This window comes from Camelus dromedarius, chromosome 16 (genome assembly GCF_036321535.1).
Source record: "Camelus dromedarius isolate mCamDro1 chromosome 16, mCamDro1.pat, whole genome shotgun sequence".
NCBI lineage: Eukaryota > Metazoa > Chordata > Mammalia > Artiodactyla > Camelidae > Camelus > Camelus dromedarius.
In genome coordinates, this window is record NC_087451.1 from 44,513,894 (window position 1) to 44,527,461 (window position 13,568).

Sequence of the window (13,568 nt, forward strand, 5' to 3'; positions counted from 1 at the left end):
CCTGCTAGCCCACTGCCGGCCACTGAGTACGTTCTCAATAAATATTTGTCAAATGAATGAGTCCATGAATACATGAACAGATAAAACCTACCCCCAAACCCAACAGGAAGATCTCCACCCAGCCCTGGCATTTCTCCCAAGAAGTTGGTTATGCATTGACCCTGGGTGAGTGTGTGTGCATGCGTGCGTGCACACGCGCGTCTGTGTGTGCGTGTACACGCGCGTCTGTGTGTGCGTGTGTGTGCCTTTCTGTCCAGGGTGCTCACCTCTTGCTTAATTCCTTCAGGGCTCCGCTTCGGCACAGACCCAGGTAATCCCCCAAAAGCTTCAGCTGCTCCCGGCTTCTCCCGATGAGATGCATCCGTTCCACGTGCTCATACAGAGATGCGTTCACCAGCTGCAGGTTGATGAGGGGCTGGGCCCGGATCTGCGTCAGGAACTTCTGGGCCTGCCTGCAGACCTGGGGACACCACCGGGCAGTGAGGGTGAGACAGAATGGCCATTTGGTGAGCACCTCTGGGCCAGGTAATGTACTACCTAGTCACTTGATCATCCCTGCAACCACTTGCCAAGGGAAGTGGTACCATCTTCATCTCACAGGTGGGGAAACTGAGGTTGAGAGAGAGGAAGTGACCTGGCCAAGGTCCACAGCTCACAGAAGTCATGATTTGATCCCAGTTTATCTGACTTCCAAACCCACTCTTCCCCGCCAGCTGCTGCCCCTCCCCGGTCATGCTGGCTGCTTTGGTCAACAAGCCACTCCTCCTGGGCCTCACAGATCCTTCCCACTATTTCCTGTCCTCCCAGCCCCCATTTTCCTGCCCAAAGGAAACAGGCAGACTCAGGAACCAGGTGGCTGGTCTGAGTCAGGCTCCAACCACAAGAAGCCACAGATCAGATACAGTTTAATAAGAGGTTTCCTGAGCTATCTCTGCTCCCACCAGCAGTACCAACCAGGGTTCCCCCATGTCTCCACGTGGAGTTGAGTGATCAATCTCGGCCTTGCCTACATGATAGGACTTTGAAGGTTCTACCCTCAGCCCTGACCCTAATGTGAAACCCAATTACTGAGCACCTACTATTTGCCAGACACTGGGCTAAGGACCTCAACCACATCCTTCCTTCATCTTCACAACTCAAAAGGGAAGGTGTCATCATCCCCATTTTGTAGATGAGGAAACTGAGGCTCCGAGAAGCTAAAGTAGTTTATCCAAGCCTCCTGCAGAAAGCGGAGGCTGGGTCTAAATTGAGGTGTTGTCTCTGCATATTTGGCTGCCTCACTTAGTAAAGAGAAGCCCCTCTCCCCTGCAGTCTCCTCTTTGCTCTGTAAGAAGGATAGAGGAGCTGAGATATTTACCGTCAACTACTGTGCAGTGGTCAGGAGTCGGGCTTGGGATCCTGGCTCCACCCTGTCTTAGTGTATGACCTTGTGAAACTTACTTAACTTCCCTGTGACTCAGTTTCCTCATCTATAAAGTGGGGAAAACAAAAGCACCTACCTCCTGGGGTTATTTGGAGTTTAGAAGACTAAACAATAATTCCTGTAAGCGTGTCCTCAGTAAACAGGACTGTGGGTGCCTGTGTGGCCCAGGTGTCTGTTCCCTGGAGGGTCAGGGATGTAACAGGGCCCTCAGGGGCCTTTCAGGTGGGAGGCTGCTCCACCAGCTTCACCGGCACCTCCTGCCTCCCCCCAGCAGTGGACAACTCCATCTTTTCCCATTTCCTAGAGTCCTGAGGTCCCAGCTCCCAGCCCATGGGCAGCCCACTGGCAAAGGCCCGGTGACTCGGTGACTTGGTGACTCGGGTAGTTCCGGAGCCCTTCCTCAGACTCAGCCCCTGGCTTTGGGTGAGGCTCAGATGAAATAACAGGCAGGAATGCATGTTGAAAACTGCCAAGGGCTGCAGACAGGCAAGGGCTTCCCGCTCCCCAGGGACTGGGCGTGGAGCAGACAGAGAGAGGCCCCAGGTCTGGGCTGACATCCTGCCAAGTGCCAGGCAGGCCCCGCACAAGTGGGTCAGCCAGAGCGGTTACAGTGGACGAAGGGCCCCTAATCCACCAGCTAGCCACTTTCGAGCTTGAATTTTCCTGTCTTTCCCAGGCTCGGGATCTTTGAAAGAGCTGGATATCTCCTGACCTCAGGTATGCTAAGGGCAGTATTACAATTTCCTAGGTGGAAAACGGAAGTGGCACCAAAATTACAGCAATGAATAAAGAGATGGCTCAACAGAAGCACCCGGGTGTTGTAAACATTGAGTGTGTTTTATGGCCAAAGGGTTCTTTGCATTTGTGGTGATTGACAGGTTTAATTTTCTTCATGTAGTTACTTAAATACTTAACACTGAGGGCAGGGGTGGGGACAAGGTAACCAACAAAAAACCCAAAGTGAAGCTAGCATCTTGGGGGTTCCTGTTCCCAGGGCGGTGGAGGTTGGGGCGGTGCAAGTTCTGAGAATCACGTTCGGTGAGCTCTGACGAGGACACACCCACGTGCTGAGACTGCGTGGCCGGCAGGCCTGGGCCCCTAGAGAAACACACAGATTCTTCCTCCTGATTCTGTGTCTTAGCAGAAATCTGTGCCTTGGGGAGACAGTCAAGTTTGTGATCCTTGAGGCAGACCCTGACCAAGTGAATTAGGGACAGAAGGTGACAGGCCTCAGGAGAGAAAAAGGGCACTAATGTAAAACACTGTTTAAGTGACTGGCAGGTACTTCTCCTTTAGTCTTCACATGACCTGCAGACACTGTTATGAATCCTCCTTTATAGATGAGGAAACTCAAGTTAAATAAGTTGCACACAGTAACACAGCTATAGATGTGGGTAAGCTCAGCTGAAGAAGAGGAAAATCTCAAAGACTGATGAATACATTTTACTCAAAAGAATTTGGTGAACATAGAAAAGTATCCAAGATGTAATACTAAGTGAAGAAAACATGTTATAAAGCAGTATGAGTCCAGTATGAACCCAACTTTACAAAAAGTAGATGCATATTTGAAAAAAATGCACAGAAAAGGCAGACTGCTTCAAGAGGAAGTGCAGCCAGCTTACCAGCCCATCCATCCACCTTTCCACATCCACCCAATCCTTCATCCATCTATCCACTCTTTCACCCATTTACATCCACCCAACCCATCCACCCATCCATCTATATATCTAATCTATCCTATGTGTAATTCTTTCCTTCCTTCCTTCCTCCCTTCCTCCCGTCCTTCCTTCCTTCCCTCCTTCCCTTCTTCCTCCCTCCCTCCCTCCCCCACTCCCTAGATGCTGGTCCTTTAAACAGTCTGTCTGCAGCCTTGGGGAGCTGCAGAGAACTATCCTCAGATTCCCACCTGAGGACAGAGACAGGCATTGACTGAGCTCTGCCCAGGGGCTATAGACTGGCAGCAAGTACTTTTCTTGGTCAGCTCCCCCAGATCATGGGGCCTGAACTAGTGACCTTGGCTTCCTTAGAGCCAAACTCTTCCAAACATATGAACAGCAGCAGCAAAGAGGAGCGACCGCACCTCTGTCACTCGGCCCTATGTGGCCACAACAGGCTGGGCTCAAGACTCACCGGGCGCTTGGTGAGGTCCCAGTTGTGGATGATCCTGGCCGGGATCACTGAGGCATCGTCTTGGTGGCAGATGTCACAGTAATAGAGGCCAGAGAAGGCACAGAGCTTGGGTCGTACAAACGAGAAGCCGATCTGCCGGGAGCAGCCTGGGGAGAAGAACGGAGGAGTGTGAGCAGTGGTGGGGCCAGAGTCAGCTCCAAAATGACATGGAAGCTACAAAGCAGAAAGGGCCTGCTATTTAAAGAGAGCAGAAAGATAAAAAAGGAGCATACAAAGATAAAGACAACCACTACTCATATTCCCACCACCCAGAATCAACAACCCTATTCATTAATCTTTACAACAAAACATTAAGAATTACTGTCACCGTTTTATAGCTGAAGAAATTGATGCACAGAGAGGTTAGGAAACCTGCCCAGTCACACAATTAAGTGGCAAAGCTGGATCAGATTTGGGTTGGGTTGGTGTAGAGCCCACACTCTCTTATTCTTGGTGGCCTCTGTTCGATGTTACCACTGGTGCACAGCAATGCCAGCCTCCTTGAGGTCCACCCTTCCCCTGGGGCTCAGAAATGGAAGTAACAGAGTTAGGGCCTCAACAACCAGGGATGGACCTAGGGACATGAAGCTGTCCTCACGGAGTGGGTGGGAAGCCAGCAGAGGCAGGGCAGTCTGGACACTGCCTGGTGCCAGCTTGAAGCCAGAGCTGGCTGATGCCCCAGGCCAGGGGTGGGAGGCCCAGCTTCAGCCCCTCTGCTGGAGGTCCCTCCACAGCAAGGGGCAGAGGGAGCAGGAGTGGGGTGTGCAAAGGGAAAAACAAAGGCCTGGCTCAAATCCTGAGCATATGCCCAGCCTCCTACAGCGCCAGGGAGAGGGTCCCTTCAGCCTCCTCGGGACAGGAAGGGCTGTCTCTTCTGCTCACCGGCTGTCTCATCCTGACTTTCACCGAAGTTTTGCAAGGTTCCAATTCAGCTACCACTTGCTGTTTTGTGGGGTTATTACAACATTAAATGAGGTTTGGAAAGTGCCCTATAAACTACAAAACAAGAGCCAGATGTCAGCAGTTGGTGTCTGTCCAGCTACTGGGCTCTGCTCACAGGCAGAGAGGCCTGAGCTGCCCAGTTTCAGCTTCCAGAGGGGCTGGTGGCTGGTGGGCATGGGGAGAGCCCCCTTGCAGGCATTCACACCCATAGCGGGGGAGCCCTCCTCACAGCCCTGGGGCCCTGGCCTCCTCCCTGAGCCTGGTACCTGCAGGCTGAGGGGCAAAGTGTGAGTGTCAGGGGCTTGCAGGGAGTGACGGGTGAGCAGGGGCTTGAAGACAGTTTCTGCAGGAAGCTCTGCTCTGCCCAGCTTCTCCATCCTCCTGGGGGACCAACCACAGAACACTTCCTTCCAGACGCCTGAAGCAGGCTTTCCCTTTCGGTCCCACAGGCTCCGCCCTGGCAGGATGGCTTCTAAACCAGGTGCAGCTGAATCTCTCCCTTTGGCACCCAGCAGGGCAACTTCCTCAGTTCACCCAGCATGATGGAAATGGTTATCTGGATTGGGGAGAAGAGCTAAAAACTGACTGAGAGCAGTGGAATATCATCCAGCCCTGAAAGCAAGGGAGTGGAGAGGCCTGTGGGCACCTGGCTAAGAGCGCAGGTTCTGAGAACACCAAGTCCTCATCCGGCTCCACCGTTACTAGCTGTGTGAACCTGGGACAGGTACTTACCAGCCCTGTTACTCAGTTTCCTTAGCGGTAAACAGAGACAATAGTAGGGTTGTCATGAGGATTAAATGACTCAATCCAAACAATGCATCTATCCCAGTGCCTAACACAGAAGGGCTGGATTTGATGGTGATGACGACACAGCAGACGTACTGAGGTAAAAGAATATCCATAAAATATTCCTAAGTAGGGAAAAGCCATGTTGCAGAACAACAGCTGTAGCTGCGCTGTCTGAAACCGTGACCATGGGCTACAGGTGCCCATTTACATGAAAATACCTTTACACTAAATCAAATTGGAAATTCAGTTCCTTAGTCACAACAGGAAGCCACATTTTAAGTACTCAGTAGCCACATGTGGCTTGTAGCTACCGTGCTGGACAGCACAGATCTAGAACATTTTCATCATCACAGAAAGTTCTGTTGGACAGCACTGGGTACTATGAGCCCATTTTTGTAATTTAAAAAAATTTGTGTACACTTGCAAAAGCTTGCAAAAACATTTGGAAGGGTACCACGCCCTTGCTCCAAGGAATATAATAGTGCAGTAATATGATCACGAAGGGGACGGAGAGCTCAGCTCCCAGGAACTCCCTGTGCAGAGAGCAGTGCGCAGCAGAGATGCCACCGCAGGTCCCACCCCTCAGCAGGGGCGCCAGCCCCAGTGGGTGCTGCGGAGGAGCAGAGGCTATTTGCTGCAAACATCCTCGTTTGCTGCAGCATCCCAGGGGTGAGCTGGGGGCACGCATGGAGACGGGAAGAGGTGGAGAGCCTAAAGCAGGAACTCCACCGTAGGCTGAGTGAGGCCGGTGGGACAGGAAGTGGGCACCTGCACAGAAGCAGCCCTGGGAGTCGAGGCCTTTCTCCGTGGGGATGGCCACCAGGTACTGCAGCAGGAAGCCATTCTCCCGCGTGGCGAACTTCAGCACCTCCTGACAGTTCTCATCCAGACTCCCGCCAAGTGTCACTGCCTCCTGGGCTGTCTCCAAGTAGGACGCCAGGACCTTGCGCACCAGATCTCTCCACAGGGCGGCCTCCTCAGCATTCCCAGCCTGCAGCTTCAGGACAGCCTTGGCCGTGATGATTTTGAAGAAGGATGGGCCCCCAAGGCTCGTGTCTGGCAGGATATCTCGGATGGTCTCGACTCCATGGCTGTCACTTAGCATCTTCTCGTTGTTTCTCACTCGGAAACATTTCAGAGACTCCAAGGACAGGGAGAAAATATAGGGCATCCAGGTCCTATCCGTGTACAGGTACAGCAGAGATTCTTTAATAGCATCAGGCTCGGGAATCTGAGAAGAGGACCAGTCCAACTGCGTGCCCTGGAGGGTTTCAGCCTCCGAAGGCAGGTCTGAGTGGGAGGGGTGGCCACCCTGAGGGGCCTCTGGGGGGTCTTCGGGCTGGTCTGGGTACTGGATGTTCACCCACTCCTCCTCTTGCTGGGGCCGACACTTCTGTAGTGCCTCCCGCACCCGGTCCAGCCAGTCCTCGGCTTCATCCTGGGAGGAGGCTCGCAGGGTCAGCTTCTTGCCAGAGAAGACCAGCTCGAAGCGGCCGTCACTGTGGGCCGGCCCCACAGACTCACAGCGCAGCAGGGAGCAGTTCTCCACACAGGTGTGCTCCTCGCCGCTCAGGTAGAGGCGGAACTCCAGCGGGGAGAGCTCGCAGAAGAGTTCCTTCCAGATGCCCATCGCCCCCCGCCGTTCCACTGTGCCCAGCTTCATGAGACCCCGGAACGGGTTGGACAGCCCTGTAGGCAGAAAGAGGCACGTTAGACATCGGGCCTGTCCCTTCACCACCCAGGATAATCCCCAGAGTCCTGTAGTGGGTGCGGGCAGAGTGGCCACCATGAGAACACAGGCCTCACAGGCCAGAGGGGAACATTTTCTGAGAGCCTCCCTCCCGTCCTCACCCCGGTTGTTGACCTTGTTCCTGAATTTCCCTGTGAAAATAAAAGCATTCAAATGCTCAAGTCCACGTCCCCCTCCCTACACAACACTTGCAGCATCTGCACCCACACACTGACTTCCCCCATCACAGACTGTGCTTCTGAGGCCAACCCCCCATTTGTGCATTTGTGCGGGGGTTCCCCCACCCCCCGCCTACTCAAGGACAAGAATGTCTCTGCAGCAATCCTCCCTCCCTCTTCTGCGTCGCTGTTTTCTCATTTCTCTACTGGATCATTCTCACCAGCCCATAAACACACTGCTATTTCCTAGCTTTAAAAATCTCTCTTTTGACTCCACTTGCATCTCTAATTACCACCCTGTTTCTCTGTCCCCTTTCCAGAAGCGCTCCCTAAGGAGGTGTCAGAACAGTCTCTAGTTCCCCTGCTCCTATTCCTTCTTGAACCTGCTCCAATCAGGCTTTTGTCCTCTCATTCCACAGAAACTGCGCTTGGGAAGGCTACCCGGCCCTCCTTATGGCCAAGTCTAAAGGCCAATCCTTGGTCTGCATCTGGCCTGACCCATCAGCATCACTGGACACAGCTGATTCCCCTTCCTTTGGTTCTTCTCTGTATCACTGGCCCCTCTTCTGTCTCCCGAGCTCCTCCTCCTCCTCTCGCTGGCCTCTTGATGCTGGGGGCACCAGGGCTCAGCCCTGGGTTCTCTTCTCTGTCAACTCCCACTTCCTAGCTGATCGTCCCTGGTCTCAGGACTTTATGCCAACAACTCCCCAATTTTTATCTCCAGCCTGGACCTCGCCCTTGAACCTCAGATCCTGATCTCCATCTGCTCCGTGTATGTCTAATAGGCTTCTCAAGTTGACACGTCCAAAAATGAGTTCCTGACTCTCCCATTCCAAACCAGCTTCTCACCTGATGTTCTTCATCTCATAAAGTGACAAACTTCTCCCTTCCAGCTGCTTGGGCTAAAAACCCTGGAGTTATCTTTGATTTTCTTTCTTTCACACCCCATATCCAATCCATCAGCAAATCCTGCTGGTGTACCCAGAATTGTCCACTGCTAACCACTTCCACCACTACCTCATGGATTCTCTCCACTGTCATCCCTAGCCTGGCTTATGGCAAAAGCCTCCTAATGGGTCTATGTCCCCCTATAGCCCTTCAATAACTGAGCCAGGATGACCCTCACTCCCTTTTAAAAGACAAGTAAGATCCCATCTCTCTGCCCCAAACACTACAAGGGCTGCCATCTCCTTCAGAGCAAAAGTTCACGTCCCTTCTGTGGCCCAAGAGGCCCTCTGTCACTCTGACCTCATCTCTAGCCATCTCCTCCCCATCACCTCTATTACAACTACTCTGGGCTCTGTTGTTTCCTGGACACATCAAGCATGTTCCCATTGCAGGGCCTCTGCACGTGTTCCCCCTGCTTAAAACACCAAGATCACCTCGTGCCTCCCTCCCTCCCTTCACTTCTCAAAGATCACCTTATCTGTGAGGGTTTCCTTGGCCATCCTTTACAAAACAGCACACTGCCCACCTCGGCACTCCCTGATTTACTGTTTCCCACAGCAATTATCATCACCCGCCCACACTGTACATTCACCTGTTAATTTGCTGATTTCCTGTCTTTCACACTAGAATATAAATTCCATGAAGATATGAACTTTGCTTGTTTCCCACCATGTCTCCAGCACCCAGGACAGTGCCTGGCACATCACACGTGCTCACTGAGGATTTGCTGAGGGAGTGAGTGAGTGCTCCCTGCTCCCTGGGGGTTGGCCACCAACCAGGGGGGCCCAAAGGACACACACTTCTCTCTCCCAGCCTCGACTGACCTTAGAGATTTCAAATCATTGCATGGGGTCTTCCTACCCTTCAGGGAACCTGACAGCCTCGGCAAGGAGCACACCTCTGGTATGGTTGTAATCATCACATGGGCACATGGGAGCCAGCACGGAGACCAGGGCTCTGCCCAGAGTCTCCAAGCCAGTGCTCCTGGACCCTGGCCAGAATTCTCTGCCGGGTCATGCCAACAGAAAATGAGAAGAGAAAGAGACTGCCTCTAGGACACACTTATTGGTTGGTTTGTTTCTGAGGGTTACAGAAAAATTAGATTATGGTTATTTAATGCTTTCTGGAACTTCACAGGGTGTGGAGATCAAGCTGGCCTCACTGCAGACAGCACACAGGGGACTGAACAAACAACAGATCTGATAAACCCCACCAGGGCTGTTAAACCATTTAAGACAAAGGCCTTGGGAAGAAGCAGTTGAAACACGGGCCTTCAAGAGGTGGGGGTTTGCTCTGGGCTACAGACAGAATCTGGAGGTCTGCATATTCATAAGATTATCCTATGTATCGTCTGGATAATCATAAGATTCACAGGGTAGTTTCAGGGAAGATATTTTCCACTTCAATATAGGAAACTGTATTGATGTACTCTGTGGGCAGTTTTGAGCATCACTTTATGAAGATTTTATGAGAAAATATAATACTTTTCCTGAAATGGTTTCCTGAATTACTCAGCAAGGATGCTCCTGATGACACTTTGGGATGAGGTTTTCCTTGTGAGAAGACACCTCCCGACGGGGTAATGGAAAAGAGGACTTTCAAAGTGTTTTCTGAAAGGCACTGGCCCCGCGCACGCCCGGAGCCCTGTGCGCCGCCTACCCATCTGCCTGCGGTGCACCACCCTGAAGTGCTTGTGCTCCCGCACCGCGGCCGCCTGGCCTTTCCTGCTTCCTGCGAAAGGCACACAAGCTTTGTCTAAGGCCTCCGTGGAACAGCTTCTTCTTGGCCCTTGAGAAAAATGCCTGAGGACACCAGGCCTCAACTCAGGAGTCCCTCTGGGAGAAGCTCCACCGGGATCTGAAGGGCTCTCTGCGGGCTGCTCCCTGGGAGGCCGGTAGAAGTCGTCTTCTGAGATCCAGCTCTTGCTTTTCTATTAGGAAAGAAGGAAAGATGGGTTGTTTTTACAATTTTTTAAAAAACATCGTTGTTGAGACCTGATTCACATACCATAAAATCAACCCATTTACAATGTACAATTCAATAGTTTTTGCGTATTCAGAGTTGTGCAACTATCACCACAAAGTTTAGAGCATTTCCACTCTCCCTCAAACCCTGTACCCATCAGCAGTCACTCCTTGTTTCCACTCAACCACTCCAGTTCTAGGCAACCAATAATCTACCTTCTGTTTCCATAGATTTGCCCACTTTGTACATTTTGTATAAACGAAATCCTACAGCGTGTGATCTTTCGAAACCAGTTTCTTTCCCTTAGCTTAAAGTTTGTAAGGCTCATCCACACTGTGGTGTGTAACAGTACTTCATTGCTTTTTATTACCAAATAATATTCCAATGTGTGGGTGCACCACATTTAGTTTACCTGCTCATCTGATGTACAAGTTTTTCTGTGGACTCATGCCTTCTGTTTTCCTGGGTAGATATCTAGGAGTGGAACCGATGGGTAATACGATAACTACATCTAACTTTTGAGGAACTTTCAAACTGTTTTCCTAAGTGACTGCACCATTTTACATTCTCACCAGCAAGGTATGAGGGTTCCAGTTTTTCTGCATTCTCTCCATTTGTTATTATCTGTCTTTTTGATTACAGTCATCCTGATGGGTATGAAGGGCAATCTTACAGCTTTGATTTGCATTTCTCTAAGGTCTAATGACACTGAGCATCTTTTCACGTGCTTATCGGTCATTTATAGATCTTCTTGGGAGCAATGTCTACTCAAATCCTTTGCCCATTTTAAAATTGGTTTATTTGTCCTTTTGTTCTTGTGTTATGTTAGGGGTTTGTTTTCCCCATACCCCCAAATCCTAACCCCCCAGTACCTCAGAATGTGACCTTATTTGGAAGTAGGGTTGTTGCAAATGTAATTAGTTAGAATGAAGTCACACTGGGGTAGGGTGGGCCCTTCATCCAATGTGACAGGTGTCCTTGTAAGAGGAGAAGAGACACACAGAGAGCGAATTCCAAGTGAAAACAGAGACACAGACGGAGACCACCATGTGATGACAGAGGGAGGGATGGAGTGAGGCATCTATGAGGCAGAGAACGCTGAGGACTGCTGGTGACACAAGAAGTTGAAAGACTCTTCCTCAGAATCTCCAGAAGGAACCAACTCTACCAGCATCTGGATTTTGGACTTCTAGCCTCCCAGAACTATCAGATACAGTAGTTCCCCCTTATCTGTGGTTTCACTTTCTGTGGTTTCAGCTACCCACAGTCAACTGCAATCCAAAAAATTACGTGGAAAATTCCAGAAGTAAACAATTCATAAGTTTTACATTGTGTCCATTCTGAGCAGCATGATGAACTCTTGCACTGTCCTCTTCCATCCCACCTGGGACATGAATCATCCCTTTGTCTAGTGTATCCTGGTTCCTGGTCACTTAGCAGCCCTCTCGGTTATCAGATCTCCTGTGGTATTGCAGTGCTTATGTTCAGTAATCCTCATTTTACTTAATAATGGCCCCAAAAGCACAAGACGAGTGATGCTGGCAATTCGGATCTGCCACAGAGAAGCCATAAAGTACTTCCTTTAAGTGGAAAGGTGAAAGTTCTCAAATTAATAAGGAAAGAAAGAAACTGTATGCTGAAGTTGCTAAAGATCTACAGTAAGAACAAATCTATCCTTGAGATTGGGGGGGGGGTCAGATAATTAGGTTTACTTATTTACTTATTTAAATTACTTTTTAGAGGAGGTACCGGGGATTGAACCCAGGACCTTGTGCATGCTAAGCATATGCTCTACTACTTGAGCTATGCCCTTCCCCTATCCTTGAGATTGTGATGAAGGAAAAGAAATTTGTGCTAGTTTTGCTGTCACATCTCAAACTGCAAAAGTTACGGCCACAGTGCATGATAAGTGCCTAGTTAAGATGGGAAAGGCATTAAATTGTAGAATATACAAATGTGTACAAATTTGAGAGAGAGAGCACATTCACAGAACTTTTATTACAGTATATTGTTATAATAGTTCTATTTTCTTAGTGATTGTCGTTAGTCTCTTACTGTGCCTAATTTATAAATTATGCTTTATCATAGGTATGTATGCACAGGGAAGGACATAGTATGTACAGGGTTTTAGGCATCCACTGGGGGTCTTGGAACGTATCCCTGTGGATAAGGGGTAACTACTGTAATACATTTCTGTTATTTTAAGCCATCCAGTTAAAACAACCAGGCACTTGGTTACAGAAGCCTGAGGAAGTAAGTGTGTGTGTGTGTGTGTGTGTGTGTGTGTGTGTGTGTAAACAGAGCCTGTTCTGACTGGAGCAGGATGTTTCTCTAAGACATTAGTCCGCCATCCTCTCAGTCTCCAGCTTTCTGAATAAAGTCACTATTCCTCGCCCCAACGCCTCGTCTCCCGATTTATTGGACTGTCGTGCGGCGAGCAGAATGAGTTTGGACTTCGTAACAATTTCCCTAGTTATATGGGCTGTCTTTTCACTTTCTTGATGGTGCCCTTTGAGGCACAAATTTTTTAAATTTTGATGAAGTCCAATTTACCTTTTTTCTTCTATGTGCTTTTGGTGTTGCATCTAAGAAACCACTGCCTAAGCCAACGTTACAAAGATATACTCTACAGTTTTCTGCTAAGAGGTTTATAGTTTTAGCTCTTACATTCAGGTCTATGATCAATTTTGAGTTAATTTTTGTGTGTGTGTGAGGAAGGCATCTCCCTTTATTCTCCTGCATGTGGATATCCAGTGCCACTTGTTGAAGGGGGATAGAGGTTTTCAATGCTGCTTGTAGGGTTTGAGATGAGCGAGATATGGGCAAGCAGGACCTGGGGACCTCGCTGGCTGCCTCTGCTCCCCACTTCTGAGCAGGCCCCTGAGGCTCCAGGTAGCCAGACCCTGCCCCTCCCCTTCTGTTGCTCTCTGAGTCGGAAGCTGCTCACTGGCCAGGGGAAGTGGGGTGGGTCTAGGGTTGTCAGGAGACTTGTGGGAATGGATTTTGGCTCCTTTTTTTTTTCGCTATTTCAAGTGTTCCCTACACCTTTCTGTGCCTAAGTGTGGACAAGCAGAGGCAAGGAAGCTGGCTAGGTGCCCTAAGTGGCTGTCCACATAGAAGAAATGAGTCACACAAGGGGTGGGACCAGCCCAGCTGTTTTGCTAAGTGCCACCAACCTCACCCTGATGTTGGTATTTCCAACCCCTAAATTAAGATTGCCCTCCCTGCTCCCATAGACAGGGAAGAGGAGTAGGTCTGGGGCTGCCCAGAAAGATTGGTTTGGACAGTTTAATCCATTCAGATGCTGTAAAACTCCTTAAGCCAAGTGTGGCGAGTTCTGAGTCAGGAGCTTGGAGCGGGGGTGGCGTGAGGGGGGCTCAGAGCTAGGCCTTCAGAGCTTCCTCCAAAAAACTTCCTTCTGCCA

At 50.1% G+C, this 13,568-nt stretch overlaps 1 protein-coding gene across 2 annotated transcripts in view; it reads right to left on the reverse strand.

Annotated features, from left to right (window-relative positions):
• The window catches only part of PLEKHM1 (pleckstrin homology and RUN domain containing M1), a 46,415-nt gene that overhangs the window by 8,416 nt on the left and 24,431 nt on the right, over positions 1-13,568 (reverse strand). For both annotated transcript variants that reach the window (XM_010986419.3, XM_064495808.1), the window contains exons 6-9: positions 9,839-10,109; positions 6,092-7,012; positions 3,554-3,699; positions 267-460 (exon numbers count right to left, since the gene is read on the reverse strand). In XM_010986419.3, coding sequence (XP_010984721.2) covers positions 267-460; positions 3,554-3,699; positions 6,092-7,012; positions 9,839-10,109 — 1,532 coding nt within the window. The remainder of the gene's footprint in view (positions 1-266; positions 461-3,553; positions 3,700-6,091; positions 7,013-9,838; positions 10,110-13,568) is intronic.